General features: G+C 44.4%; 1 protein-coding gene across 1 annotated transcript; it reads left to right on the forward strand.

Moving 5' to 3' along the window:
* Positions 1-19,242: 19,242 nt before the first annotated feature.
* On the forward strand, positions 19,243-20,509 carry GSX1 (GS homeobox 1). Its single transcript, XM_049778310.1, has 2 exons — positions 19,243-19,654; positions 20,027-20,509. Exons 1-2 carry the CDS (start codon positions 19,243-19,245, stop codon positions 20,425-20,427), a joined length of 813 nt encoding a protein of 270 aa, XP_049634267.1. The 3' UTR covers positions 20,428-20,509.
* Positions 20,510-27,972: the final 7,463 nt, after the last annotated feature.

Below are 27,972 nucleotides of genomic sequence, written 5' to 3' on the forward strand. Positions count from 1 at the left end.
ACTACCTGGACCATAATGAGGTTTGAGGTGTGTTAGCTTTCTTCCACCATGGGGAGGGGAATGCACAAGCATGGGATCAAGGATGGAAAGGGAAGAGGAAAGAAAAGCCTGGGTCTCCATGAATGCGCAATGCATAGGTTTTATGAAAATAATAATGTCCTCTTTGGTACCATAAAGATAGAACAGTGAGTAAGAAACCTCCTTACAGACTACTAACTCAGGTTCAATTCCCAGCACCACACAGCATCCTTCCAGGAGTGAAGAATTTGGAGGAATCCCTGAGCACTACTAAGTTTGGACCAAAAACCTACACACACACACACACACACACACACACACACACACACACACACACACACACACACACACATACACATCAGATTTGATGTCATCTAAGAAGGAGAGTGTGAAGATGGGTGAGTTGAATAAAGCATGGATCTATGTCCACATCCATGCATCCTCCCTTAGATAACTCAGATATGGTGGAAAAGCATAACAGTTCACATTTCAGTCTGTTCTTGGAAAACTGGTTTCTAGTAGATGACTCTAAACTGTTTTAGACCAGGGAGAGAAGGGCTGAGTATTTAGTCTCTAATGCTATTTACAAAGTCTCAGGAAAAGTGATTTTGTAGGTCTCTTACCTTACACTTTGGAAAGAGTAAGCAGCCCTTCCCCCACAGTGGCCATTAAAGACAGCGCCTTTCAATCTATGCATTGATGACTAGGCTGAGTACATTTGCTGCCACATTGAAGCAGTTAAGTCTCCAGCCCTTATTTTTAACCCAATGCCATTTCGGAATCAATTTCTTTGGAGAGAGAATACCTGGACATTTAAATCCATCAAAAAGGAGTAAATGAGCATTTCAGATACATCTATCAAGAAGAAGTGCCCCTTCTCCCCATCATTGTGGGGCTTTGTCAGTCGCCCGCCAGATGAATGTCCGCATAAGTGTTTATTAATCACTCTTGCGCTTGCTGATGGGTCTGAACACTTTGTTCCTCTGCATCTCTGACATGAACAATGTATGCGGTGGGCTTCTTCCTTTCGTCTCTTGAACACAGTTACTTACTTTGTTAAAGTTAATTTCTGCTCATTTCTGGCTTTGATGGTAAGATTTCTTTATCAATTCAATTCATGTGTGTTGTCTGCAATCAAAGCAATATTGTCTGCTAATGTGAGCTGCAGTCCGCACTCTCTCTCTCTCTCCAGTTGATGCTGATGCCTTTCTGCCGCTGGTCCTGTGCCGGAGACTTGAGAAGTGGTTGTCTCCCTGCCCTTGGGAGACAGGCTGCAGGAAGGGTGGCTGTTTTTCCTTCCCAGAATTCTTGGGCAAGAGAAGTGATGAGTTGCTCTTTTGATCCCAAATCCTCAGGAAACAAGTTAGTGGAGGAAAGAAAGATCATGGAGAATAATGTTGGAATGCGGGAGTCCCTTCAATAACATAGTCAAGTCTTATTTTGCTATCCAGGTCAGGCTCTGCTCTGCCTCCCCCACTGCCTATTCCTCTCCCCACAATAGTTCTCATAGCCCTAGCCTGAGCTTTTTTATTTCTTTGGGTTTGGGGTCACACTGGAGGTGCTAAGGGGTTACTCCTGGTTTTGTGTTCAGGAATAACTCCTGGCATCTAAGAAGGCCATATGGGATGCCAGGGATCAAACCTAGATCAGCCTAGTGCAAGGCAAATACCCTACTCGCTGTGCTATCACTCTGGACCCCTATCCTAAGGTTTTATGCATCTTCACACACTGGCATTTCAGCTTCTCTTTTCCCACCCCTTCTCACTTACCATTTCTGAGTCCTGCCCTTCCTAAAAAATAAGTGGGGCCTCTCCCAATTCTTCTAAGAGCCTTTCCCCTTAGCCTCAATGCTTCCATAAACAAAACTTACTTTGAGGAGCTTGAGAGATAGGAAAGTGGATAAGACACTTGACATGTACTTGGCAGATCCAGGTTTGATCCTTAGTACTCCATATGGTACTCCTGACTGAGTACAGAGCCAGGGGTAAGCCCTGAGCACACCCAAGTGTGGCCCAAAAACAAAGAACTTCCTTTGGAACTACATGGGCCTACAGTATCCTGAATGACAGAAGTGGCAAGAAATCAGACATCAGCAGGGAAGCCAGGCAGATTCAAGTCATAGAACTCCTGAAGAGGTTTCTCCATAAGGGAAAGAAATGAAGCTGCTTCTATTTGTAGGATTGTTACCACCATTTACAAGTATTCATGTCATCCACAAGCATCATCCACCTGCCATATTGTGTATGACAAAAATTGGGTATTTGTGGGTTTCCAAGCAACAGGAGAGTCCACAAAATGAGAGCTATTGTTCTAAGTCCTAACAGATGATAAATCCCAAGTACAGTGCAGGGTCGCTGGTGCTTTCTGTGCCACAGAGTATGGACAGTTGATACACCACAACTCCCACTCTCTGGCAATTCAGGTTATCACAAGTTTCCAACAATGTGATGCATTTCTGTGGCAGTTAGATCAGAGAGACAAATCAAGTCTTTGACAGAGCTTTTTCTCTGCATTCAATCTTACAAGTTTGTCCCCAGTTGATATACAGGTCCTAGTAAAAGATACAGTACCTCTAGATCAGAGACAAAGCACTTTGTGGTTTGCAGCTGTAACTGTTGTGGGAATATCAGCATTTTCTTTTGTAGCTCCTCAAACCCTGGTTTCCCTAGGGCATCAAGAGGAGGATCAGGTGACAGGAGCACAGACACCTAGTTATGTTCAAGGAGAGTGACTCTGAGTTTAGAGAACCAATTCTTTCCCAGTGGATAGTAGGTTGACTGCCCTTTGCTTTGGAGGGAGATTTTCTTTTTTTTTTTTTAATTGTAAAAGCTTATTTTTTTTAATAAGGAAGTATTACCATTCTAAATTCAAATACATTCAATGCTTAGTATAGTACATCAAAGGTATATCTTGTTCTTTACAGTAAGCTCTCTGAAAACATTATAACATAACTACAGGATACACACAAAATTAAATATATAAGCATGATGCAACTATTCAGTACTGCATACAGTGCATTATTTATAAGACACCACAAGGACAAAATTCTTATAAATTAACATGGATTATTGTTCTCAGGTTTGTGCTATTTATACCTGTTAGTGATAGTGACCATCAACTTTTTTTAAGGTTTGGAGTCAAAGGAGCACTGTAAAAACAATGTTAGTGTGGCAATTATCATTTACATGGGCCCACCAAAGTATGGGGGTCATGGAAAAAAAAAACTTTGGCCTAAATACAAGGAGACCCTACCCCTGAAGTTTCCTGACAGAAGACCATTTCTAGGCTCCAGGCAAACCAGTTTGTCCAATCCTGGTCATTGTCTGCAGTACCCATACAGTTATATCTTTCACAGTTGTTGATCTCACGTCTCTGCATTAAAGGTCCTGTAATCTGTACATCCCACATCGAAGTCAGGATGGTGCGGAGTGGCGTCTAATTTCATCTCACAATTAACAAGCAATGCAGAGCCCTGTCCAGTACGTAAGTCGTTGTTGTTGTTTAAATCTTCTCAGTGTTAAGGGAAGACTCTTTTGAGTAAATCGATGTCAGAGCAGCAGTAGAGTCTTCGGGAGATTTTCTTTATAGCCAAAACTCTACCAGGTATACAAGCACTCTTACTGACTAATTGAATTCAATCTAACCAATTGAAAAGATAATCTAGAGCAGACGGTCCCAAATTTACTTAGTTTACAAATACCTTTTTCAAAAATTTACTCAGCGCCCTCTCCAAGTCTAATTTATTTAAATAAACAGAGAGCGAGAGCCAATTACATCAGGGCTTATTTCTAAGTAAATAACCAGGAATAGGCTCTGAACATGGATGAATGAGCCTTTGCCCTGAAAATAGAGGCTCAGCTGCTCTCACCGGGACTGGATATGAGCCGGCTGGATTGGGGAAGTCACATGTCATTGGATAGGCCACAGCCACTGAGCTATTCTACTACCTGTCAGAACATTTCACAGGGTTACAAAGGAAAGTTTACATCTTCGGTCTGAACAATTGTTGTGGAGTTCCCCTTGGAGTGGAGACTCTGACTTGACAGAAGTATTCCTGAGAAGCATCTGTGCCCTCCATCCTGCTGTAATAAGAGTAAATTCAGAAGCCTTATTCCCAGGTCTGAGAACTGCCTTCTAAACTCCCCACTCTGAGATGTACCATGTGTTCGGAGCTCTTCATGGTCTGATGCACAATCTGCCTGCCCAATGCAGCAAAGGTGGTGGGGCTCTGTGTCTTGCATAAAACTACCCATATCAGGTGCATACATAATAATCACTAGTATCTATTGAGCTAGACACACTACTAAATGCTCTATAAGTTTTCTAACTTCTTCCAATCTCCCAGTAAATTTATGAAGGGGATGAAGGGGGCATGCACTGTCACTCTCCTAATCTTACAAGAGGGGCAAGTGAATCTCAGAAAAGTAAGCAACTTGCTCAAGATCACAATGAGAAAGTCTTAAGGCCTTCCTTTTTCATTTTATTTTGTTTTGCCCTGTTTTGTGGCCACCCCCAACAATGTTCAGGGGTTACTCCTGGCTCTGCACTCAAGAAACACTATTAGTGGTGTCTAAGAGACCATCGGGAATGCTGGGGTCAAACCTGGGTCAGCCACATGAAAGGAAAACACTGTACTATATAGGCACCTTTCTTAGCAAATATGTAATCCTGCTCTGAGCAGAATTTTGATGGATATTTGCACAAGATCAGAACAAGTGTGGCACATACTTTTTTTCCCCCACCATTCATCCATTACTTCCTTCCTCTCAGAAATAACTACCATAATCATCCAGGATATTGGCTGAGCTCTATGTTGCCGTTTACTTCTCCATTTACTTCCTCACTTTCCATATCTATAAAGTAGAAGTAAAATTACCTACTTCATGTTTCTCAAGTTATAAATTCCCAGTTAAATAAACTACTAGCCCCAAACTATGCCAACTTTAATTTCTGATGAATAAAATACATACTTTAAGTATCTAATTTATAGTTAGATACAAATATCTATATCTAAATAAATAAATTTAAATAATAAATGTAAATATATAAATATTTATACATTTACACTATATAACTTGTTATGTAGTTTATTTACTCCTCAGCTTGTAATGAGGACAAAATAGACTAATATAAATGCCTGACATAGAAGTATACATTTTGTTCAAATCATTTTATAAAATAAAGTATCAACCTATAAGTCTATTGTGAAGAGAGAAAGAGAAAACTCTAGAGAAATCCCTATTCTTCAAACTAATATAAAATAGAATTACAAAATAGTTTCATAATCAAATATGAGACTATAAAGAAGGCAAAGTACTTGCTGACTCTGTCAACACTTAGCACGCATAGGGTTCCCCCAAGTTCTGCTAGGAGTGATCCCTAGGCACAAAGGAGTAAGTAAGCTTTGAGCATTACTGGGTTTTTCCCAGAAAAAAATGTTTAAAATTTAAAATGTATAGTTATAGCCTCACAAACTAATTTACATTTAAAGAAATACAGGGGATAGGTCAGGGTAAAAACTGGAAACCTTCAGGAGGTATGGTAGGTAGCTTAGTGGCAGAAAACACCAGTCTTGCAGAGAAAGCTTTGATAAGATTCAACATACAGTATAATTTAAAAAAACTCAATCGGAATAGAAGGATTGTACTTCAGAATAGAAAATATTATTTTCTCTTAGTGTTTATTTCCATATGTAGAGGTCCCCTCCTCCACCTTTATTTATTTATTTATTTTGCTTGGTTTGGTTCTGCTTAGTAGAAAATTCTAGTAGAAAAGTGTTGCTTGGGATAAGACCTCAGGTCAAAATCAGGGCACAGAGACTGTATAGTGTTATTTTTACTCACAAATGCACCAATAATATGATATGGCATTGTTCATTTTTGTATAGGCACACTAAAACAGGGGAATATTATGTATAGAAATAAGTTCTTGGGGTCGGAGAGATAGCATGGAAGTAAGGCTTTTGCCTTGCATGCAGAAGGTTGGTGGTTCGAATCCTGGCATCCCATATGGTCACCTGAGCCTGCCAGAAGTGATTTCTAAGCATAGAGGAATAACCCCTGAGTGCTGCCGGGTGTAACCCAAAAACCAAAAAAAAAAATTCTTATTTAATAGGTATAAGAATCTATAAATCTTATAATGCAGGGATGGCTTCCACCCTGAACATTTGTTAGGAAGACTTGACTTCAATTAATCAGACATTGACCATCCAACCCCAAACCCCGGGTCCCAACCTTAAAACTGGCACAGTTCCATGCACCAGCATGAGGAATCAAACTCCTCTAACCTCAGAGAGGCACTAATGCAACTCTAGCACCAAATATGACACCCTAATGATGAGGAAACAGTAACAATCTTGATCTAAGGACAGATTGTCCTACCTCACCAACTAACAGTGAGATAAAATAAGAAGAGGCTCCATCCTAGGATCTATGCCAAAAACAAGTTTTCAAATTACAGAAGACTGGCTACAACAAACACCAGTGAGCAGAACTTTTCCTGGGACCATAAAGAAAGAACTTGGGGTTTGAAAACTACCATGCCTGTAGCCTGTAGTCAGTCTTATGACAATATGCTTCAAGAATAGAGACACCCTGTATCTCTTAGGCCAAGGAAATTTCCTTTTTAAGTTCCCCAATGTTTACTGTGCCTAAGCAAAAACAACAACAACAACAACAAACAAAAACAAAAAAAACAAAGCCACATCTGCCCTCATCTTTTTTTTGGGGGGGGGGCCACACCCGGCTTTGCTCAAGGGTTATCCTGGCTGTCTGCTCAGAAATAGCTCCTGCAGGCACGGGGGACCATATGGGACACCGGGATTCGAACCAACCACCTTTGGTCCTGGATCGGCTGCTTGCAAGGCAAACACCGCTGTGCTATTTCTCCGGCCCCTGGACCTACCTTTTTACAGAACCATAGAACATGAATCATTTTTTTCTAGCTCATATTTCTATGTCCTCCTACAAATTGACAAAACAAAACAAAAAGTGGATGAGACCCAGGAGCCAAGCAGTTTCAGGAGCATTGAGTGGAAATAAAAAATGGTCAGATCTAAATACCCAAACCAAAATTAGTGACAATAGAATCAAGAGACCCAAACTATAACAAGCTATACACAAAATGAACTTGTTACGCTAGCATTCCAGAAGCTAGTAGTATGGGGTGCAAGCTGAGAACTCTGGTGAACTCCCACCAACACTGGTGGTGGGAATGGCCTTAATTCACTGTCACTATGTGCCTTGAATACAACTGTAAAAGACTTGTAATTCACATTGTTTTCTTTTTTTAAAGGGGTCATTTTCATAGGCCTACTGCTTGTATCATAGTCAATGGCAAAAGCTGAAAACATTCTGAAATCAGGCACAAAATAAGGCTGTACATTTTTTCTCTTTATCCACTATTATTCAACATAGTTTTGGAAGTCCCCATCATATCAATCAGGCAAGAAAAATTAATCAAAGGTATCTGCATAGAAAACAAGAAATTAAAGTACCAATATTAACAGATAATATGATAATAAATATACAAAACTTTATGGGGCTGGAGCAGTGGCACAGTGGTAGGGCATTTGCCTTGTAATGCCTAGGATGGACCGCTGTTCAATCCCCCAGTATCCCATATGGTCCCCCAAGCCAAGAGCGATTTCTGAGTGCATAGCCAGGAGTAACCCCTGAGCATCACTGAGTGTGGCCCAAAAAAACAAAACAAAAACAAAAGAAAACAAAACTTTATACAGGACATTAAAATATTTAGTAACAACAAATTAATACAATAAGGCAGCTGCAAAAATCAACACACAAAAATTTGTTGCATTCCTATATGCAAATAGTGACCCAAGAAAGAAAGAAGTCAGAAATATAAGCCCATTAAAAGCAGTGTCCAGGGGCCGGAGCAGTGGTGCAAGAGGTAGGTAGGTGGAGCAAAGGTAGGTAGCCTTGCTAGATGCTAACCTAACACGAACTACGATTTGATTCCCCGGCATCCCAAATGATCCCTCAAGCCAGGAGCAATTTCTGAGCACTTAGCCAGGAGTAATCCCTGAATGTCACTGGGTGTGGCCCAAAACAATAACAACAACAAGAATAACAACAACAACAACAACAACAACAACAACAAAATCCAACCAGTCTCCAGGTTTAAGAGATAGTTCATTGAGTAAGGCCTTACACATGGCTGACACTAGTTCAGTTCCTATCATGGCCTCAAAATATAAAAATTGTGTTTCAAAACATCAAATACCTAGGAATAAACTTAACCAGAGTTGTAAAAGATTAATACATTGAAAACTGTAAGTCACTATTGAAAGAAATAAGAGGACATGAGAAAATGAAGAAATATTACATGCTCATGAATTGGAAGAATTAACATTGCCAAAATTACCATTCTATCTAATACATTATGTTAGATATATTAAATTCAATGCAATTGTTATAAAATTATTATATTCTCCAAGGACTTAGAATAAACTCTACAGTTATAAACTCTATTTAGAATAAACTCTAGAACTCAGGGAAATATAAACCTCCCTAAGTAGCCAAGTGTATTAAAGAAAGTATTTTTCTTTTTCTTTTTTTCTTTTTTTTAGAGACAGGATCTCGCTATGTTGCCCAGGCTGGTGTGCAGTGGCTATTCACAGGCGCGATTCCACTACCGATGTACGGGAGCTTTGACCTGCTTAGTTTCCGACCTGGGCTGTTTCACTCCTCCGTAGGCACTTAGCAATCTGGTGGTCCCCCGCTCCCGGGGGGTCACCATATTGATGCTGAACTTAATGCGGACATCCGATTGTCATAGCATACTGCAGCCCAGAACTCCTGGACCCAAGGGATCCTCAGGCCTCAACCTCCCGAGTAGCTGGGACTACAGGCGCGCACCACCACACCCAGCAATTAAAGAAAATTAAAAAAAGAAAGATGTTTTATTTTCTTGTTTTAAATTGTGTTATAAAGCTATATTAATCAAATCTTTCTTACTGGACTCTCAGATCAATGGAATAAATTGAAAGCTCAGAGATAAGCCCTCATAACAGACAGTTAAGCTATGACAAAGGAACTGGATACATGAAGTGAAGCAATGAAAAGTTCAAGTTTTGAGAAAACTAGATGACCATAAGCAGAAAAAAAGGTAACCACAGTTTACACCATTTATAAAGTTGATGCAAACGGAATAAAAGATCTTGAGATTAAACTAGAATCTATAGAATATATTAAAGAAAAAAGGCAGAACTTTCAAAGATATAAAAATATAATTATTTTCAATGATTTGTTCTATTGGCAAAGATAACAAAATCAAGTAAAAAATAGTACTACATTAAATTAAAGAGGTTTTCATGGCAAAAGAAACTCAGGCTAAATATAAAATATACTAACTATAAAAGATACTACTCAATGGGAGAAAATATTTACAAACAAGATGTATCATATAAGGGGTTGAACAAACACTTCTTTAAAGAAATATAAAGATGCCCACTAGGCATCTGAAATAATATCCACCATCACTAATGATCAGGGAAATAAAAACAACGATGAGATATTATGCCATCTAACTCACATTAATGAGAATGCATCTATCAAGATTTAAAATAACTAGGGCCCGGAGAGATAGCACAGTGGCATTTGCCTTGCAAGCAGCCGATCCAGGACCAAAGGTGGTTGGTTCGAATCCCGGTGTCCCGTGCCTGCCAGGAGCTATTTCTGAGCAGACAGCCAGGAGTATCCCCTGAGCACCGCCGGGTGTGGCCCAAAAACCAAAAAAAAAAAAAAAAAACTAACCAGGGTGGGAATGTGGTGACAAAAGAACCCTCATTCACTGTTGGAGGGAATATCATCTAATTCAGCCTTGTGTTAAACAAATAAATAGACAAGCTTCTCCCTGTAAAGTCAGCTTGATGAAGCTAGTTAAAACAGAACTCAGACCTGTCAGAGCTAAATGTGTTAAACATCTTTGCTCCAGTCATGGAAAAGGTACAAAAAAAAAAAAAAAAAAAAAAAAAGGAAAGGAAAGGAAAAAGACACAGGAACTGAAAAAGACTGTCTTAGGTTAACATGGGGACAAGCAAGGCCATGTCTGTTTCCAATAAAGAAGCTATTTGGTTTATTTTGCTGTTGTTTGGGGGTGGGTGGGAATTAGAGTTTGGGGAAAAGCACTCTCAGGTGTCACTCACTCCTGGCAGGTTTAAGGAACCAGTTAGGTTGCCAGGGAACAAACCCTACCTGCTGAACTATCAAAAAGCCACTTGTTTTATGAGTGTGAATCATTGCCACAATGCATTGAAGGAGGTGAAGTTCCTCTAAGTCAGGAAACATATCAAGGAGTTCTGAGACAAGACAGTATGTTGGAGTGGCTGGAGAAACAGTTCAAAAGACTAAGCACATGCTTTGCCTGCATAGGTCCGGATTCTCTCTTTGTAACACATGGTCCCCTATGCACTACTGGGAGTAGCCCCTGAGCACTGTCAGTTAGACCCTATCTCCATCCAGAAGAAAAAAAAAGTAAATTTGACAGACTTCTCAGGTTGTTCTCCATTTAAACTGTAGTTCTTTTTTGTTTGTTTGTTTTTGGGTCACACTCGGCAGTGCTCAGGGGTTACTCCTGGCTCCATGCTTAGAAATCGCTCCTGGCAAGCTCGGGACCATATGGGATGCCGATATTTGAACCAATGACCTTGTGCATGAAAGGCAAATGCCTTACCTCCATGTTATCTCTCTGGCCCCAAACTGTAGGTTTTTTTTTTTATTTTAATTTTTATTCTTGGGCTACACCCAGTGACACTCAGGGGTTACTCCTGGCTATGCGCTCAAAAATTGCTACTGGCTTGGGGGACCATGTAGGACGCCAGGGGATCGAACCATGGTTTGTCCTGGGTCAGCAGCATGCAAGGCAATGACCTACCATTGTACCATCATTTTGGCCCCTAAACTGTAGGGTTTTTTTTTGGGGGGGTCACACCCAGCAGCGCTCAGGGGTTCTTCTGGATCTATGCTCAGAAATCGCTCCGGGCAGGCTCAGGGGACCATATGGGATGCTGGGATTCGAATCATCATCCTTCTACATGCAAGGCAAACGCCTTACCTCCATGTCATCTCTCCGGCCCCCTAAACTGTAGTTTCTAATGAGCCATGCTAGCATAAGTATCAGCATGTTGTTTGAGTCTATTGCCCAAATCTGACAAGATAGAAGTGATATCTTCTGAAGATTGTCTCAGAATAGAGTCAGCTAAGCTTACCGTATTTTTCGGCATATAAGATGACCGGGCGTATAAGACGACCCCCTAATTTTACAGTTAAAATATAGGTTTAGGCCTATATTTGCTATATCAGACAGAATGTTCCTGTGCTGCAACTGTATCTTCCACAGTGAGTCAATCACAACAAGCAAAGGTCCAAAGGTTATACTGTAATAGACGTCCTCTCTGACTCTGGCCAATCTGAGCAGGCTTTTTACAGTGTAGATTTGGGTCCAGAACATTGTCTAATTTGCATGCATAAAAAGCCTGCTTGGATTGGCTGAGTTAGAGAGGCGGTCTGAGCAGACTTGCAGTGATTGGTGCAGGATCGAGTTGGAAAATTCGTTTTGTGGCAATATTCAGACGATTTTCATTTAGCGGCATATTGAAACATTTTTCGGGATATGCTCGGCGTATAAGATGACCCCCAATTTTCGGTTGACGTTTTTTGTTTCAAAAGTCGTCTTATACACCGGAAAATACAGTAGTTCAAATGATTTTTAATTAATATGTAACGGCCCATGTACTTCACTACTTAATAGTTAGAGGAGTCAAAGAAAGTGACTAAAAAGACCATCTATGCATTCATAGTATTTTGTTAGTTACAAATGGAACTTCTATTGGCAGCCTGGGCCAACTCAAAGCAGATCTACTGATAATTCTCTGTGGATTCAATTTTCTTTTCTTTTCATAAGGGTCCACATCTAGGGGGCATTAGCTGGGGCATTAGCTGGAACTCCAAAACCTTAGAGATCTGTACACTTACAGTGATTCATATGATAATGTCAGGAGCAACATATTTTGTGGTAATTAAGAAGTAGGGTTTTTGAGAATGACAAACAGTGGGAAAATGATGAGTGCAATATCCTTTGAAATCATATGTGACTAAAACATGAAACAGCCTCAGAATCTTTTAGTGGTACATCCATATCTCTCACAGGGTAGAAATTCTCAGCTCCAGGGCTAGAACAGTGATTGCAGGGTTCAATCTCCAGCATCTTATATGGTCCCCTTACCCCAACCAGGTGTGATCCCTAAGTGCAGAATAAAGAGTAAACCTTGAGCACCACAGGTTGTGGCCCAGTAATGAAAACAAAAAACAAAAACATTCAGCTCCCTGCCAGGATTAAGGGCATTGCTATGAAATTTGATTGCAGCTCTCACAGCAATCCGGGTGTGTCAGTAGTTTAATCTGGTAATCTCTCTCCTCCTCCAGTCTCCCCCTTGGAATCCATATCCATAGCACTCCCTCTCCCTCAGAGGGGCGTGAGAATATTGCCAGTACTTGGAGTTTTGAACAATACACGAGTTTGTGTTGTTTGCACGTGGGGATTGGTAACAGTCAGAGAAGAATCCCTGAGCCTATTTCAAACAATCTACTCTCCTCTGTTCAGCAAATCACAAAATTGCATCCCAAACAAGTGCTCTGCTCACTTCCAGAAGCATATCTCCATTTTCTTGTTTTTTGTTTTTTGTTTTGAGCTGAGGGCAGTAGAGAAATGGAACAGATTTGAGTAAGGCAAGCGTGGAGAGAACAAAACAGTCAATGAAGCGCCACATTCTTGGAGTTTATTGCTTTCTGCTGCCACCTGGCTGATCATAAAGCTACAGACTCCTACCAACAGAGAAAGACTAGAGTGGGAATATTTATACCCGAGGTCTCAATGCCAAGTTTCTGGATGAGAATCTTGCTTCTAGGGTCAGAGAGGTAGTACAGCAGTTTGAATCTAGGTTCAATCCCTGGCACCCCATCTGGTCCCACAAGCCCAGCCTGACCCGAGCACAAAACTAGTAGTAAACACTGAACACTGCCGGGTATACCTCACCCCTGGAAAAATAATAATAAGAGAATCCTGCTTTGTCCATAGACAATTGAATCTAGTTTTGTGATTTAAGAGTCACTCTTGGCATTTGAGGGAAAAGTACAGGATTGAAGCCATTTTAATCATATATTTTGGAAACTGGTTCAATCTTTGGCACTTCAGGAATGATCCCTGACCACAGAGCCAGAAGTAAGCCCTAAGGACTACCAAGTATGCAACCCTCAAGCAATCTAGGACTAATGTCCAAGATTGAATGATCAGTTTCATCCAAGAAAATTACTGTAGGTGACCCCAGTTCTGTCTACTTTGAATCCACCATGCATTCTTCTTTAAATCTGCAAACACTTCCCACTAAAAACCTCCATGCTTCATGCTCATGTTTACAGTTCCCTTGAGTAGAATACCTTTATTCCTAGAAAAAAAGCACTTCTATTTCCAATAAGACAGGTTAAAGACAAAAAGAAAAGGTTTTGTGTGAGTGACAATCAAAGCCTAGAGAAGACCTCACCAACATTTTTATATTTGATAATACAGAGGCCTACCACAGGCAAGCAATATGTGCTATCAGTGATAACTACTGAGGGCACTTGATCTTCATAAGTGTCCTGAGGGCTTTGATGTTCCTAAGGAAAAAGGGTGGTTTGCACAGTCAGAGGTGGTAGCAATCCTACTCCCACACTGATTACACTGATTAAGGAGAGAATTTCCAGAGTGGAAGAGCCTAATGGGAGCCATACAGACTGGCTCAAGTGGACATTGATATGACAGCACCTAAAGGACTTTCAGAAAACCAGATGGGTAAAGCCAGAGGTCATCCCAGTCTCAGAAAGAAAAGCTAAAATGGGGATATTTTTTGGGGGGCCACACCCGGCGGTGCTCAGGGGTTACTCCTGGCTGTCTGCTCAGAAATAGCTCCTGACAGGCACGGGGGACCATATGGGTCACCAGGATTCGAACCAGCCACCTTAGGTCCTGGATCGGCTGCTTGCAAGGCAAACGCCACTGTGCTATCTCTCCGGGCCCTAAAATGGGGATATTAAGTGACTTTACCTGAACCCATGATTCAGAAAACCTTGTAGTACTTGGGTTATATGTGCTTGATCCTTAATTCTTTCAAATAAAGTGAGGCATCATTAATAATAATTTCTTTTTTGGGGAGGTCACACCCAGTGGCACTCAGGGGCTACTTCTGGCTATACACTCAGAAATCGCTCCTGGCAGGCATGAAGGACAATATGGGATGCCTGGATTTTAACCACCATCAGTCCTGGATTGATCAGCAACACACAAGGCAAACACCCTACTGCTGCCTCTATAATTTCTTTTTTAATCATAATTTCTTATAAATTATTAAGTGCTTTGGATATCTTGTGATGCTCAAGATTCAACTATATAAGTACTATAGTCAACTATATAAGTACAAAAAAGACATCTTTGTTGCCATTAGCACTCAAATCAAATATTCCAAATATTTGTATAATAATTCACTTCCTAATACTATGACAAGATCTGTGACATTAATATGAGTAAGTCCTTACCTGTTCTCTTAAGGATTTACAATAATCTAGTTGGGAAAGCAAACAGGTACCAGCCTTAATGAGATAATTACCAATGACCCTTTCCTTCTGTTTGATTCTTATTATCTGAATATATTAGGGGTTGAATGCCATATTAGCTATGACCAGGTACAGTGAATTGCATGCAATTTACATTCAAATAATAATTTAAGGTGTAGGCTGGGATCGGAGAGAAACTGGGGTCATTATGAAGATAAGTTGACATTGTGGTGGGACTGGTGTTGGAATATTCTATGAAACTACTATAAATCACTTTGTAAATTATGGTGCCCTGATAAAAATATGAATAAAACAAATAGAATATAAATATTTATGTCCCTATAAAAGATAGGATCTTAGGGACCCTGACTCTTCCCAGACTCTTGGGAAAGATTATTGGGGCAGGAGATGGCCCAAGGCTAAAAGCAGAGATTACCTTGCAAGAATGAGGTCATGGGTTCAATCCCCTCAGTTACCTATATGTGCTGAATATAGTTCTGACAACTGGCTAAGATCCCAAGTTCTAGAACAGTCTGTGATCTCTTTAGAACTGAGCACTGAAAACCCTAGTGAGAATTACAACCAAGAATGTGGCATGTGCAATCCATAGTTGTTACAATAACAACAGAAGGACAAGAAGGGTGACAATATATAGGCTTGCTTTCATCGTTATGTTCTCTCCTGAACACATATCTCCCTTGCTTGTCTATATGTATCTTAGATTCTCTTGCTTTCTCTTTAAGTCCATATTCTCCCTTGAACATGTATCTCTCTTGCATAACTGTTGCTTGCTTTTTACACTATGAAAAAGTGCATGTTCTTTTTTGAACATGTGTTCCTCCTTTTTTTTTTTATCCCCTCACATCTTTCTAAGTAAGTTTTGTTCAATTAAAAACTATATATGTGTATGTCAGGATGGGTAATGAAAATATGTCTTTGTCTTACATGGAGCCTTTCCTTCATGTGCTTTAAATATGCTTATTCCTGGGCCCGGAGAGATAGCACAGCAGCGTTTGCCTTAAAAGCAGCCAATCCAGGACCAAAGGTGGTTGGTTCGAATCCCGGTGTCCCATATGGTCCCCCGTGCCTGCCAGGAGCTATTTCTGAGCAGACATCCAGGAATAACCCCTGAGCACTGCTGGGTGTGACCCAAAAACCAAAAAAAAAAAAAAAAAAAGCTTATTCCTAGGGATTCACATATCACCTTGTTTTCCTCTACTACTTTTCATCTTTACTGACTTTATTCATTCTACAACAAAAGTTGCCATTTTTACATTCAATCTTCAAATCTCTCTCCCCACCAGTAATCGCTCTCTTCCCACTCGGTCTCTGTCTTTCCCTTCTTCCCCTCCTTTCTCTCCTCAACTTTAGAATCCCATCATCACCATGGGACATCAACAGAATGGTCAAGGATTAAAGTGCAACACACAAATATGGCCTACTGTTACAACTTGCAAGCAAAATTAAGCCTTGCTCTCGAGTTCCTTCTATCTGTCTTTGGTAACACCAACTACTCAAACCTTTAGTAAACAATCAAGTAGGCAAGACCGTGTCTGACTCCTTATTTCTGTATCTAGTCCTCCTGAACACAATCACTCACACACACACACACACACACACACACACACACACACACATTCAATTTACTTTTTCCTTTCAAAATCTCAACTATTTATCTTTTTTTCTTGTAATCCTTCTCAATCCACCCCAATATAAGTGGTCATTATTCATCATTTGAACTAACTAGTCTACTTGCTTGTCTTCCTTTGTCCATTCAGTCAGACAACACTCACTTGGAGCTCGCCCTGTTGTCTTTGTTTTTGTGTCTCTATGTACTCATCACTAAGATCTACTGTTTCCGTTATGTTTCTCAAGTTCATTTCTGACTGTATTACTACTCTTGTTTTGAGACCGAGAACACGCTCAGCCCGGAGCGATAGCAGCCCCTGTAAACTGACCACTAGGAGCCGAGATGATGCGGGACACTCGAAGGAATGGGCTCCCCTTCGGCCTGGCCAGACTAATTCCACGCGTCTAGGGCCTCGTCTGCCACCCGGCTCTTTTTCACGAGGCACAGAACCTGGGTTCTGGAACCCAAAGTCCCTGGAGACACAGGATGTTCTCTGGCTGCAGCCCGCAGGCGCCCAGGAGCACGGATTAGGGGCGCATCCTCTCTCCGTCGCCGGTAAACACTTGCCAAAGCCGTTTTTCCCTAAGCCCGGGTCTCTCCCGCGCCGAGTCCCACAACAAACCGTTTAAACATTTCAGCACAAACTCGGACCCATTGTGGGCCGCGCATTAAAAAGTGTTATTCGCTTTGAAGTTTTTGTCTAATGGCTCTAAACCGAAAGAAAATGTTTTCCTATTACTTAATTCAATCATAGCGAAGAGACTTGGTAAAAAGCCCACGGATTTTGCCCCAAAGTGTGACAGAGTTCTCTTTGTGTTTGCTTATCCTCCGCTGTCACACACTTTAATTCGCCTCTCTTTATCTGGCATTCAAAACTTTCTTCAATGACATTCAATAAGGTCCAGAGGCTGGAGGGAAGGGAAAAGAAAAACTGGTTATTCCCCCCCTCCCCATATTCTTTCCCAGTAGCTTTGGCCGTGCTCGCATTCAGGGGCGCTTAACCCCTTCTTGCCCGCTCGAGGGAGGAGAGTTGGTTCTTATCCTTTTCCGGCTCCGACTCTGGGGCGCAGAGGCTGATCCGTTCACCCAGCCCGGCGCTGTCTGCACCCCTTGCCCTTCTTCTGGTCTATGTCGAGCCGGGAACCCCTTGTCAGCCCTGCTTCCACGGCTCGCGTCAGTCTCAGCCGCTTTCCCAGAGAGCTATTAGAACAGACACCGGGGTGTGCCGCTGCGCTCCCGCGGCTTCGCAAGCTCACGGTGGAGCCGGACCGCGTCCACCACGCCTGGCAAATCCGGGGCCCGCCGCGGGATCTAGGGACACTGAATTCTTACTCCTGCTAGGAAGCACCACCCCACACGTTATCTCCCTCCTGTTCCTTTTATGCCATCCTTTCCTCTCATAAATGTTGTTCTTTTAAAAAATTGTTGGTGGCTGTTGCATGTTTCATCGTGCTTCCATGATGAAAACTGTCCAAAAGGCTTCGGTCAGGACTTCTTTCTCCTAGTGTTGCTCCCCCCTCCTCCTCCATGTCTCACAATTCCTTTCAGGACCCAGAGCAGGTGACTGCAGTAATTCGGTTCCAATAAAATCAAAAGTAAGCTCCTCTGTGAAAAGTCCCGGGCTGCAAACTCAAAATGTCTATGCTAATTTCCCATTGTATGGAAAAACCTCCTGGGCGCAGCAGCTTCGAGCCCCGAGACGGTTTAAAAGCGGACGCTGTGTACACAGTGCCGGGCGTTTGAAGTTGTTTAACCATTGTGTAGCCAAAAAGAAGAAAGTGAACCGGCTAGAGAAGGTCTCCGGGCGAGGGGCGCGCCTGGTCGGTGTGAAAGGCGGCAGAAGCGGGACCCCAAAACTGCCCTCCGACCGCTTCTGCGCGAGGAAGTGCCGGGCATAGCCTCGGGATATAGGGGGTGCGTGGGAGTAGAGAGAATCCAGTCGGCAGAAAGTGTCTACACTTCCCAGAGAGGTTCCGTGTAGACCCAGACCTCGCCGCATCCGTGGTTTAGGTTTTCCTGTCCCGTCTCTGTCTGATTTCCTCTTTATCCGCACAGCCATGTCCTAGCAAGGGAAAGGACTGGCCAGCATATGCCGAACAAAGGCTGCTTGAGAAACTTGGAGAAGGCAGGGGAAGGACAGATTTGCAGTATTGGATAAGGAGTTTTCTTCATCCCTTCCCAGCTACTTCCATTCTACCCCACCTCCTGCAGGAGAAAGGAGACACGGGAAGATTCTACAGGTGGAAATACAGGGAAAGCTGTGGGGGTGCACAGCGTTAAGCACAGTAAACTGAGTAGAGGCCTATGGTTCTGGGAAGTTGGGGGACAGGGTGCTGGGTCCGCTGAGAAGATGGGGTGCGAGAAAGGAAAGATTCTGTAAGGGAAGCTGCGGTGTGTGTGTGTGTGTGTGTGTGTGTGTGTGTGTGTGTGTGTGGTGTGCAAAATCAATAAGATAAACGGGCCGATAGCCAATGCAGAGCTATTGGGGGGGGTGGATAAAGAGAAAGAAAAGAATATTAAATCGCGGGAGAATGAGAAAATAAACCCGCAAAAGGGAGAGGAGGGGGTGAGAGCGCCTGTGACGGCGTGGGTGGGGTTGACAAGAATAGAGTACATTATGCAGTTCATTTAGTTAACAAGTGAAATAATGAGGAAGCGTGCAGAGTGAATGCCAAGAGAAAAGGCACAAAAACCCTATTGAGAGGCCGGGCCGCTCCTGGCGTAGCCCATCACATGGCAATAGTCCTATTTAAGCGGCGCCGCCGGAGCCTTTCAGCACCACTCGCGCTGGCCAGCACCCCGCGCTTTTGGGGCTGCGCCGGTGGCTGCAGCTTCTGCCGCTCGGTGGGCTACGCGGGCGGAGCCTTCAGTCTTCCCTGCGGGGGCAGCTGCGGACGACCGACGCGGCTCGGGGTGACGCGGGCGGCAGCCTCGGCTGGGTGCAGAGCAGGAAGCGGGCTGGCGGCGGGACGAGCGCGCTCCGGGGCCATGCCGCGCTCCTTCCTGGTGGACTCGCTGGTGCTGCGCGAGGCGACCGAGAAGAAGGCGCCCGAGGGCAGCCCGCCGCCGCTCTTCCCCTACGCGGTGCCGCCGCCCCACGCGCTGCACGGCCTGTCCCCGGGCGCCTGCCACGCTCGCAAGGCCGGGCTGCTGTGCGTCTGCCCGCTGTGCGTCACCGCCTCGCAGCTGCATGGGCCCCCGGGGCCGCCGGCGCTGCCTCTGCTTAAGGCGTCCTTCCCGCCCTTCGGTTCGCAGTACTGCCACGCGCCTCTGGGCCGCCAGCACTCGGCCGTGTCGCCCGGGGTCGCCCACGGCCCCGCCGCGGCCGCCGCGGCCGCAGCACTCTACCAGACGTCCTACCCGTTGCCAGATCCCCGGCAGTTCCATTGCATCTCCGTGGGTAAGTTCGGGCACCGAGCGAGGGGTTCTTTTGGTTGTTCTTTCGGTGAAATCGGGAACCCGGAGAAGGCACTGGCTGGTAGGCTTGGGTGGGACGCCGAGGGGAGCAGAGTGAGGTCTTATGGTCCAGACTCTGGAGGGGTCGCCTAGCCTCTCCTGGAGAGAGCGAGGCCTGGGCCGCTCTTTCCGCGACGTGGCCCGGAGCAGCAGGCGCGCCTGTTGCTATAGACTGATCGCGTCGAGGCCAGCGGGTGGTGAGAGGCCCAGGCTCCGAGAACCATAGAGCAGGGGGCCCGGCTTGCACCACACGGGGAGGGGGTGTCTCTGACGGTTTCTCTTGCTGCATCCCCGTCTCCCCTCTATCCTCCCGCAGACAGCAGCTCGAACCAGCTTCCGAGCAGCAAAAGGATGCGCACCGCGTTCACCAGCACGCAGCTGCTGGAGCTGGAGCGCGAATTCGCCTCAAACATGTACCTGTCCCGACTGCGCCGCATCGAGATCGCGACCTACCTGAATCTGTCGGAGAAACAGGTGAAGATCTGGTTCCAGAACCGCCGGGTGAAGCACAAGAAGGAGGGCAAAAGCAGCAACCACCGAGGCGGCAGCGGCGGCGGCGGCGGCGGCGGCGGGAGCGCGGGTGCGGGCGGGGGAGCCCCGCAAAGCTGCAAGTGCGCGTCTCTCTCCTCAGCCAAATGCTCCGAGGAAGACGACGAATTGCCCTTGTCTCCATCTTCGTCAGGCAAAGACGAGCGGGACCTAGCTGTCACTCCCTAGGTGCGCGCCGCCACCCCACCGCCAGGCGCTCCCAGCGTCTCTGTCTCGAGATTAGCGCGGGAACCCAGCCCCGGTCCTAGGCGCGCTCCACCGAGTTGCCTCCTGTCTCTGCATAGACCGGGGCTACGCCGACCGCTAGTCCGAGACCTGGTGCAGGTGTCCCTACCCGGAGTCCACGGTCATGCAAACGGATAGGGCACTGCCAACACCGCGAACGCACAACGGTTTCTCGGCCTCTTGGCGCTCAAACCCTAGAGGCAGCCCCGCCGGTCCCGCGCCTTGCTGGCAGCGGGCGCCTCCGCTCTCCTTGCTCTGGACTGGCTCAGGCTTTCTCGCTTGCCCCCTTCCTCTCCTCACTTGGTCCAGTTGGTCACCCTGGTGCCCATTTGCGTTCTCTTTCCTTAGACCTTTCCCTTCCCAACCCTCTCCTGGGGTTGTAGGTCCACATGCTTATCCTCATGTCATGCACTGCTCTTTTGGGGGATTTGAAGCAGTTTGGGAGTCTTGGGTATTTTTGGTTTCCTCTTTGTCCAAATGATTCGTTTGTCCCTTTAAGCTTTGCAATGTCCGAGGCTTCTTTTCCAGGAGACAAAAATCACTCCATGGAATCTATTTTGGAAAACCTCTTCACTCTGGCGAGTTGCCTTGCATTCCCGTTGGCTCCGAATCTCCTTCCGGACGACCTCTGTCCGGAAGAGTTGCAACCCCATGCAACCCTCTGCAACTCCCGCCACCCATGCCTAGTCGTGTCACCGGATGGTCTCTGTAACACCAGAAGATATTTATTTATTTATTTATGTACAAAATTTTAAATAAACTTTTTTTTCTTAGAAACGTACGTGGCTCTGGACCTTGGGTCTTCCCGCACTAATCTCACCCCACTCCTACTCCTCCAGGGAAATTGGTAGAGAGATCTGCCCGAGTGATGAGGGAGGGACTGGGTGGAGAGGTCTGAGGTCCGGTTAATCTATTAACCATGCCAGCCACGCCTCGCACCCTCAAACCCGCCTTCTGAGAAGTTGGAACGTGCTGCCCCTCAACGGGGCTTCTAGGCTTGGTTCAAGGGGGTTGGTGCAAGCAAAGTTCCTGAATGTAGAGGAAGCTCCCCTGATGCACCTCTGACCCAGGCCCCTCGGAAACCGCTCCAGCGTGGTGACCACTTCCTGCGGGATCCAAACGCGAGCCCCAATGGCCAGAACCCTGTGGTGCATCAGTTTGAGCGATTTACATTACGCTCAGATTGCAGCAATTTGTACGCAACGAATCTCCAGCGGGGTGGTGTAGTGTCCTTAGCGGGGGTCCCTTATTAAAGATTCCGAGGACCCCAGAGATGCGGGGTGCGGCAGCCACGGACCTTGTGACACTTCGTTGCTCACAGATCTTTCCTTGCGCTAGTTTTTGAAAATGATTTCTCAGCCCCCTAGGACTTCCAGTCACATTCCACCCCTTCATTGGAAAATTGTACTGAAGATGAGGGTTCTGTGGTGGAGCAGCAGGCGCTGCCCTGGCCTGAACAAGGGCATTGGAAGGAGAGTATTGGCGGCACAACAGGTCTGGATTCTCGCGATCTCCAAGATCCTCCATTCTGTGTTCTGACGTTCCCCTCAACTCCCCAACACACACACACACACACACACACACACACACACACACACACACACACACACAAGCTGCCAGCAGGACATGAACTTAGCATACCCAAGCAGAACAAATGCATCTCAGTGAGAATACATAATGTAAGTGGAATTCATTCCTAAAACCTTCCTCTTTTACTTCGAATCAATCAGTGGTTGGGAGATGCTCTGGAGGAGTGTGTGTGTGTGTGTGTGTGTGTGTGTGTTCGTGTACACGCGCGTGTGTGTTGATGCCCACTTGAACCCTCAGCAATTCAAACCCTAGTTTTTCTTTTGGTCTTTTGGCCACATCTAGCTTAGGGCTTACTCCTGGTTCTGTGCCCAGGAATCACTGCTTGTGGGACTCTGGAGACCATAATCTGTGTCTGGGGTCAGACTCCAGTGGATCTTGTGCAAGGTCAGCAGCACCTACTCTGCTGCCTACCGATCCCTAGTTTTCCCAGAACCAATTCACTTGCCTCTCAGACAATGCCAATTTGAAAGCAGTCTGGGTCCCACCTCTCCATCAGAAATCGTTTTTGAGGTCCTTATTAGTCTAGGGAACAAAGAAGGAAGTCGGAGGAGATGAAGTTTGTAAAAAGGTAAAGTGGTTGGACACCGCCCAATATACAGCACACACACACACGCGCGTGCACACGAACACACACACACACACACACACACACACTCCTCCAGAGCATCTCCCCAGCCCAGTCTCCCACAGACCTGCAATGAGGCTTCTCGACTGCCCAAAGAAATGCCTGCCCTCAAAGGCAGGAGGCCCAGGTATATTATATGGTTCTTTGAGATGGTGTCGTTCTGATTCCTCCGCCCTCTAGTCATTTTTGCTTCCTGCTCACCCAATCTTCCTATTTTCTGGTGCTTATGAGAAAACGCAGCGCCCTGGGAGCCCTGTTGTGGCTTGGGTCCGCAGTGCTGGGTGACCTCCGCGCAGCTCTGCCTGCCGAGTCCGGCTGCCTGGCTCAAGGCCGGCTGAAATTTGCAAGCACCACCTGGAGAGACACTGCCGGAAGATTTTGGAATCTCGGCCCACTTGAATTCAAACTCTTCTGGATCTCTGTGCCTCTGTCACGGTCAGAACTGAGGCCTCCGGGTTGGGTCCAGTGCAGGGCCGAGGGTGCCATAGGACCCAAGGACCAACGCTAGTCAACTGGGGAAACAGGATGCGGTCGCATCTCCTGGGACCAGAACTGAGAGCTTGAGAAACAAAATATTATATTAAAACCAGACTCAATGAACAGGATCAAAATTCCTCAATATTACTATTGAGCAAAGTTGATCACTTATGGACTCTGGAGTGTATTTCCGGGGCAGGCAATATCTTTCTCTGCTCTGGGCCATTAGATGCTAGGAGTTTAGCCCCTTGACTCCAAATACTTGGCCTGGCTACTTTATTTCCACTACTCACAAGCTGAGTGGCCTAGGGCAAACCTTGGTTCTTTCTTTTGTTTCTTTAAATTTAAATGATCAAATTTATATAAAATATGCTTACATAGGGTCAGAGAGATAATAAAGAGGTTAAGGAACTTGCCTTCCACGTGGTTGACCCTGCTTCAAACCCAGCACCACGTGTGGTTCTCTGAGCTCCACTAGAAGTGATCCTCAGCATAGAGCTAGGAGTAAGCTCTAAAGCCCCTTTCAAAACAAAACAAAATTCTAGGCACAATAAGGGCAACATTTTAATATATACTAACAAATGTGGTTATTATTGCTGTTGTTATTTATCCTGCCTCCAGAATGGTCTGGACAGAATGGATGCTTGAACTGCTTAGAGAATTCTGTAAAGTGATCTCCCACACAGGCATAGGCTAGATCTGCCACTCAAATGTGAACATCAAAAATGTCTCAGGATATGGCTAAATAACTCCTGGGGGTAAAAGGAGCTCAGGTTGAGGATCACCATTCAAACACACTCCCCCCTCCCCTGCTATTTGCCACCCACATGGCTGGTGGCCATGATTTGCTAGTCTAGGTCTCTGCAGACCCCTCTGCCTTCCCTTTGGATATCCACCAGTTAGCATTTGTGTCTTCTACATCTAGGAACTGATACATGGAAGGATTGTGTGAGATGAGGAAGGGGAAGAGAACAGTGGGCTAGAGGAAAGATCCTGGTGGTGGTTGTCTGGTATTAAAAGGTGCCTGTCTGGTATATAAAGCTAGATCTTGCAGATAGCTATTAGTGGCATTCACAATGCCACCAGGGGTTTCCTAATACTATTCTACCTACTGCCTCATGATCTGTATATGGTCCAGCTTTCTCTCCATTACATTGATGGGTGCATGCAAGGCCAATGATTTTTAATGTGAAAGAAAATAGTGTTACTTAGGAAATATGAAAGAAAAAAGAGAAGAGGGAATCACAAAGAATTTTCATAACCCAAGAATAGGAACATACTCACAAAGCCTGTCCTATTACTTATTTTGTTTTTGGTTTTGGGTTCTGTGTTCAGGAATCTCTCTTGATGGCTCCACGAACTATATAAAATGCCAGCGATGAATCACATGCTAGGCAAATCCTTACCTGCTGTGCTATTTCTCTACCCTCCCCACACTTCATTTTTGAAGGAGAGAGTTTCAGGATCCTGAGGTGACCTCCCTTCTCTTCCAGAAAAAAGACATATGGTCATTCTGATTCTCCCTGTAACCAATCTGTATCTGGTCGATGCTGAATTCACCCACCACATAGGAACTGATGAATGCGGTGAAACCTAACTAAACTTTGTAATCCAGGATTTCCCCAGTTTCATGTACAGGAATCAGCAGGTCAATTTCTAATACTATTATGTTAATAGGGTGTGTGTGTGTGTATGTGTGTATGTGGAGAGAGAGGAATATGTATGCATATGGCAGAGACATGGAAATAAAGGTACAGATGAAAAAACTGATAAGTCTGTTTTATTTTTATAATCATGTGTTTATGAACCCAAGCCCACAAACCCTATTTCTAGAAAGCTCTCTTTCATTCACCAAAGAAATTCACCTTCAAGCTGACACTTCACTGTCTGGGATATTGGCTTCTCTCTGTACATGAGCACCCCAGCTCAGAAGTGCTGCAGTGCAATGAGTGAAGATATTTGACTGGGCATCCATTGAGGCAGAAATAGGTGAGGTAGGCAGGCAATGCTCAGATATGGAGTCTTTGCCCTATACCTCCCCAGTTAGGGGCCAATTAATCAGTTTGGCAGGATACAGTGACAAGCAGGGTCACTTGGGGGAGTGGCCCTTCCCATGTCTGTACATGAGAATTACAGCTATTGGCTCCAAGAAAGGAGGGTCATTCCCATTGACAAGTACCAAAGAGAAGTTGATGCCTGTTTCCTAAATTCCATGGTGATTTGAGTTTTTAAGGAATTCTGTTATGGGGTACATTTTCACATTTCCACCTCACCAAGTTTCCATGTTGAGGTTACCTCTTAAAGTCACTATAGTTGACTATTATAGGATCATTGACTATTGATTAAAATATAGTATATTAAGAATAAAGTCCAGGTTTTGAGTGAGGCCACCTTAGGCACCGTGTTTTTAACCCCTCAGCTAAGCCTGCTGTACACTATACCATGGAAGAGGTGACCACCAAGTGGGAGACCTTGGAACAAGTGACCACAGAATGGGTGATGAAGCAGCAGAAAGTGATGGTCTCTTATGTAGGTTCGAAGCCCCAGTCTTGGCAACCTAGTTTCTTTGTTAGCTCTCTCCTAGACTCTTAGTTTTCTTGAATCCCAGTCCTTTGCACCAGACTTTTTTTGAACTTTGTTTGAACCCCATATTGTTATCCTTCAGTAGGTATTCAAATTTGTGGCTTTTTCTTATAAGGATACCAGTCAAATTAGATTATCAGGGACAGATACTACAGGTATAATTCACAAGCAGTCAGTTAAAGTTTCATTGAATGACCCACATATATTGTCTCTTTATACTTTGTTCTTTATTCTCTCTATTATTGTCACTTTATTCCCTCGTGGCTTTCCTCCTCCCTGAGCCTCTGTGCCACATCTGCCTTTCTCATGTTTTTCTTGCAGGAGCTATGTCTGTCTCCCTTGCTCACTATGTCTCCTTGCTGGTTCTCTCCTTGATGTGTCTTTCCTTCTCTCCTCCCCCTCAAGCCAGCATTTTTTATTTTTTACTCAAAACCACAGACCCATCTCAGGTGTAGGTGCCTCTGACCATCAGGTGGATTAATATCTCAAAAGGAAGCTTAGGTAAGGGCATTGGGTGAAAAGATACCTCACAATTGACATGGAATGATAGTTAAATGTGGCACATGTGGGTGAACCCTAATGCAACATTTTAGGGTATTTGGAGGGACATACCCAGTGTTGCTTAGAATTTACTCCTGGCACTGTGCTCTAGTACTTGGGTGGGGGATGTGGAGAATCAGAGATCAAACTGCAGTCAGAGATCAATTGAGTCAGCTGCATGCATAGCAAATACTTGTCGTATCTGTCCCTGCTAATCCAATTTGACTGGTATACTTATAAGAAAAGAGCCACAAATTTGAGTACCTACTGAGGGATAACAATATGGGGTTCAAACAAAGTCCAGTGCAAAAGACTGAGAGCCAGGGAGACTAAGAGTCAAGGAGAGAGCTAACAAAGAAACTAGGTTGCCAAGGCTGGGGCTTCTAACCTACATAAGAGACCATTACTTTCTGCTGCTTTATCGCCCATTCTGTGGTCACCTGTTCCAAGGTCTCCCAAAGCAGGCTTAGCTGACTTATTCTGATATGGGGGAAAACTCTTAAGGGCCCTTCACACCCATGTCAGAAGATTATAGAGGAAAGAATGAAAATCAAGAACCTGAGTCTAGTATCACTCATACCACTAAGTAGCTCAACTTTGAACAGTTGTGATCCTCTTAACGGCTTCCTGTTCTCTAAACGCAGGGGGTGTATTGACAACAGTGGGTTTAATTTTCTCTTTCCTGACCCACATATATCTTGTCTCTTTATGATCAACATCTTGATTTTTGCCTGTCCATGTGACTTTATGTCAGTCATGGGAGGCATTCCTGAGGTTAGCATTTACCACTCAAGTGAGTTTTCCCACAGGCAGGCCCTAATCTCACTTTATAAAATGCAGAGGGTCTAGTTCTTTTCTCCTTCTACAGATCAATCACAGACATAGAGCCAGGGCTCAAACTTTTTCCTAGTGCTCTGTTTCTGGAAGGGAGTGACACAGAGATGTATGCCATTGACAGTCACTTCCTGTGATCATGGAGCTAATGGCCAGTTGGACTGACAGTATTGCTCCAAGGTGGAGCCCAGCTAGACTAACCAGTGGGGATAAAGCAGATGTTTCCTCTTTTCCTTCTTCCTGGGCTACAAGCTATATCTTTCACCTTGATTCTCTAAACTATCATAAGGTCTTTCATTTATTGTTTTATTTTGTATTGAGGCCAAACTTGGCAGTGTTCAGGGTTTACTTCTTGCTCTGTGCTAAGGAATAATTATTGCCAGGTCTCATATGGAGCCACTTAGGGTATTAGGGATCAAACCCAGTTGGCTTCAGGCAAAGCAAAATTCTTTTTTTTTTTGCACACATAATATTTTAATTTTATTATAATCAGATTATTATTATTCCTCACCATTACTTTTCTAAGAATTTTTAGCATTACTATATATTTGCACATTATTATTTTTTATTTAAACAACTTTATTACATACATGATTGTGTTTGGGTTTCAGTCATGCAAAGAACACCACCCATCACCAGTGCAACATTCCCATCACCAATGTCCCAAATCTCCCTCCTCCCCACCCAACCCCACTTGTACTCTAGACAGGCTTTCTATTTCCCTCGTACATTCTCATTATTAGGATAGTTCAAAATGTAGTTATTTCTCTAACTAAACTCATCCCTGTTTGTGGTGAGCTTCATGAGGTGAGCTGTAACTTCCAGCTCTTTTCTCTTTT

Source organism: Suncus etruscus, chromosome 8, assembly GCF_024139225.1.
Source record: "Suncus etruscus isolate mSunEtr1 chromosome 8, mSunEtr1.pri.cur, whole genome shotgun sequence".
Taxonomy (NCBI): domain Eukaryota; kingdom Metazoa; phylum Chordata; class Mammalia; order Eulipotyphla; family Soricidae; genus Suncus; species Suncus etruscus.

Coding starts and splice junctions, on each gene's coding strand:
- GSX1 (XM_049778310.1), top strand. CDS start 19,243: ATGCCGCGCTCCTTCCTGGTGGACTCGCTGGTGCTGCGCGAGGCGACC. Junction 19,655..20,026: donor GTTCCATTGCATCTCCGTGG/GTAAGTTCGGGC, acceptor ATCCTCCCGCAG/ACAGCAGCTCGAACCAGCTT.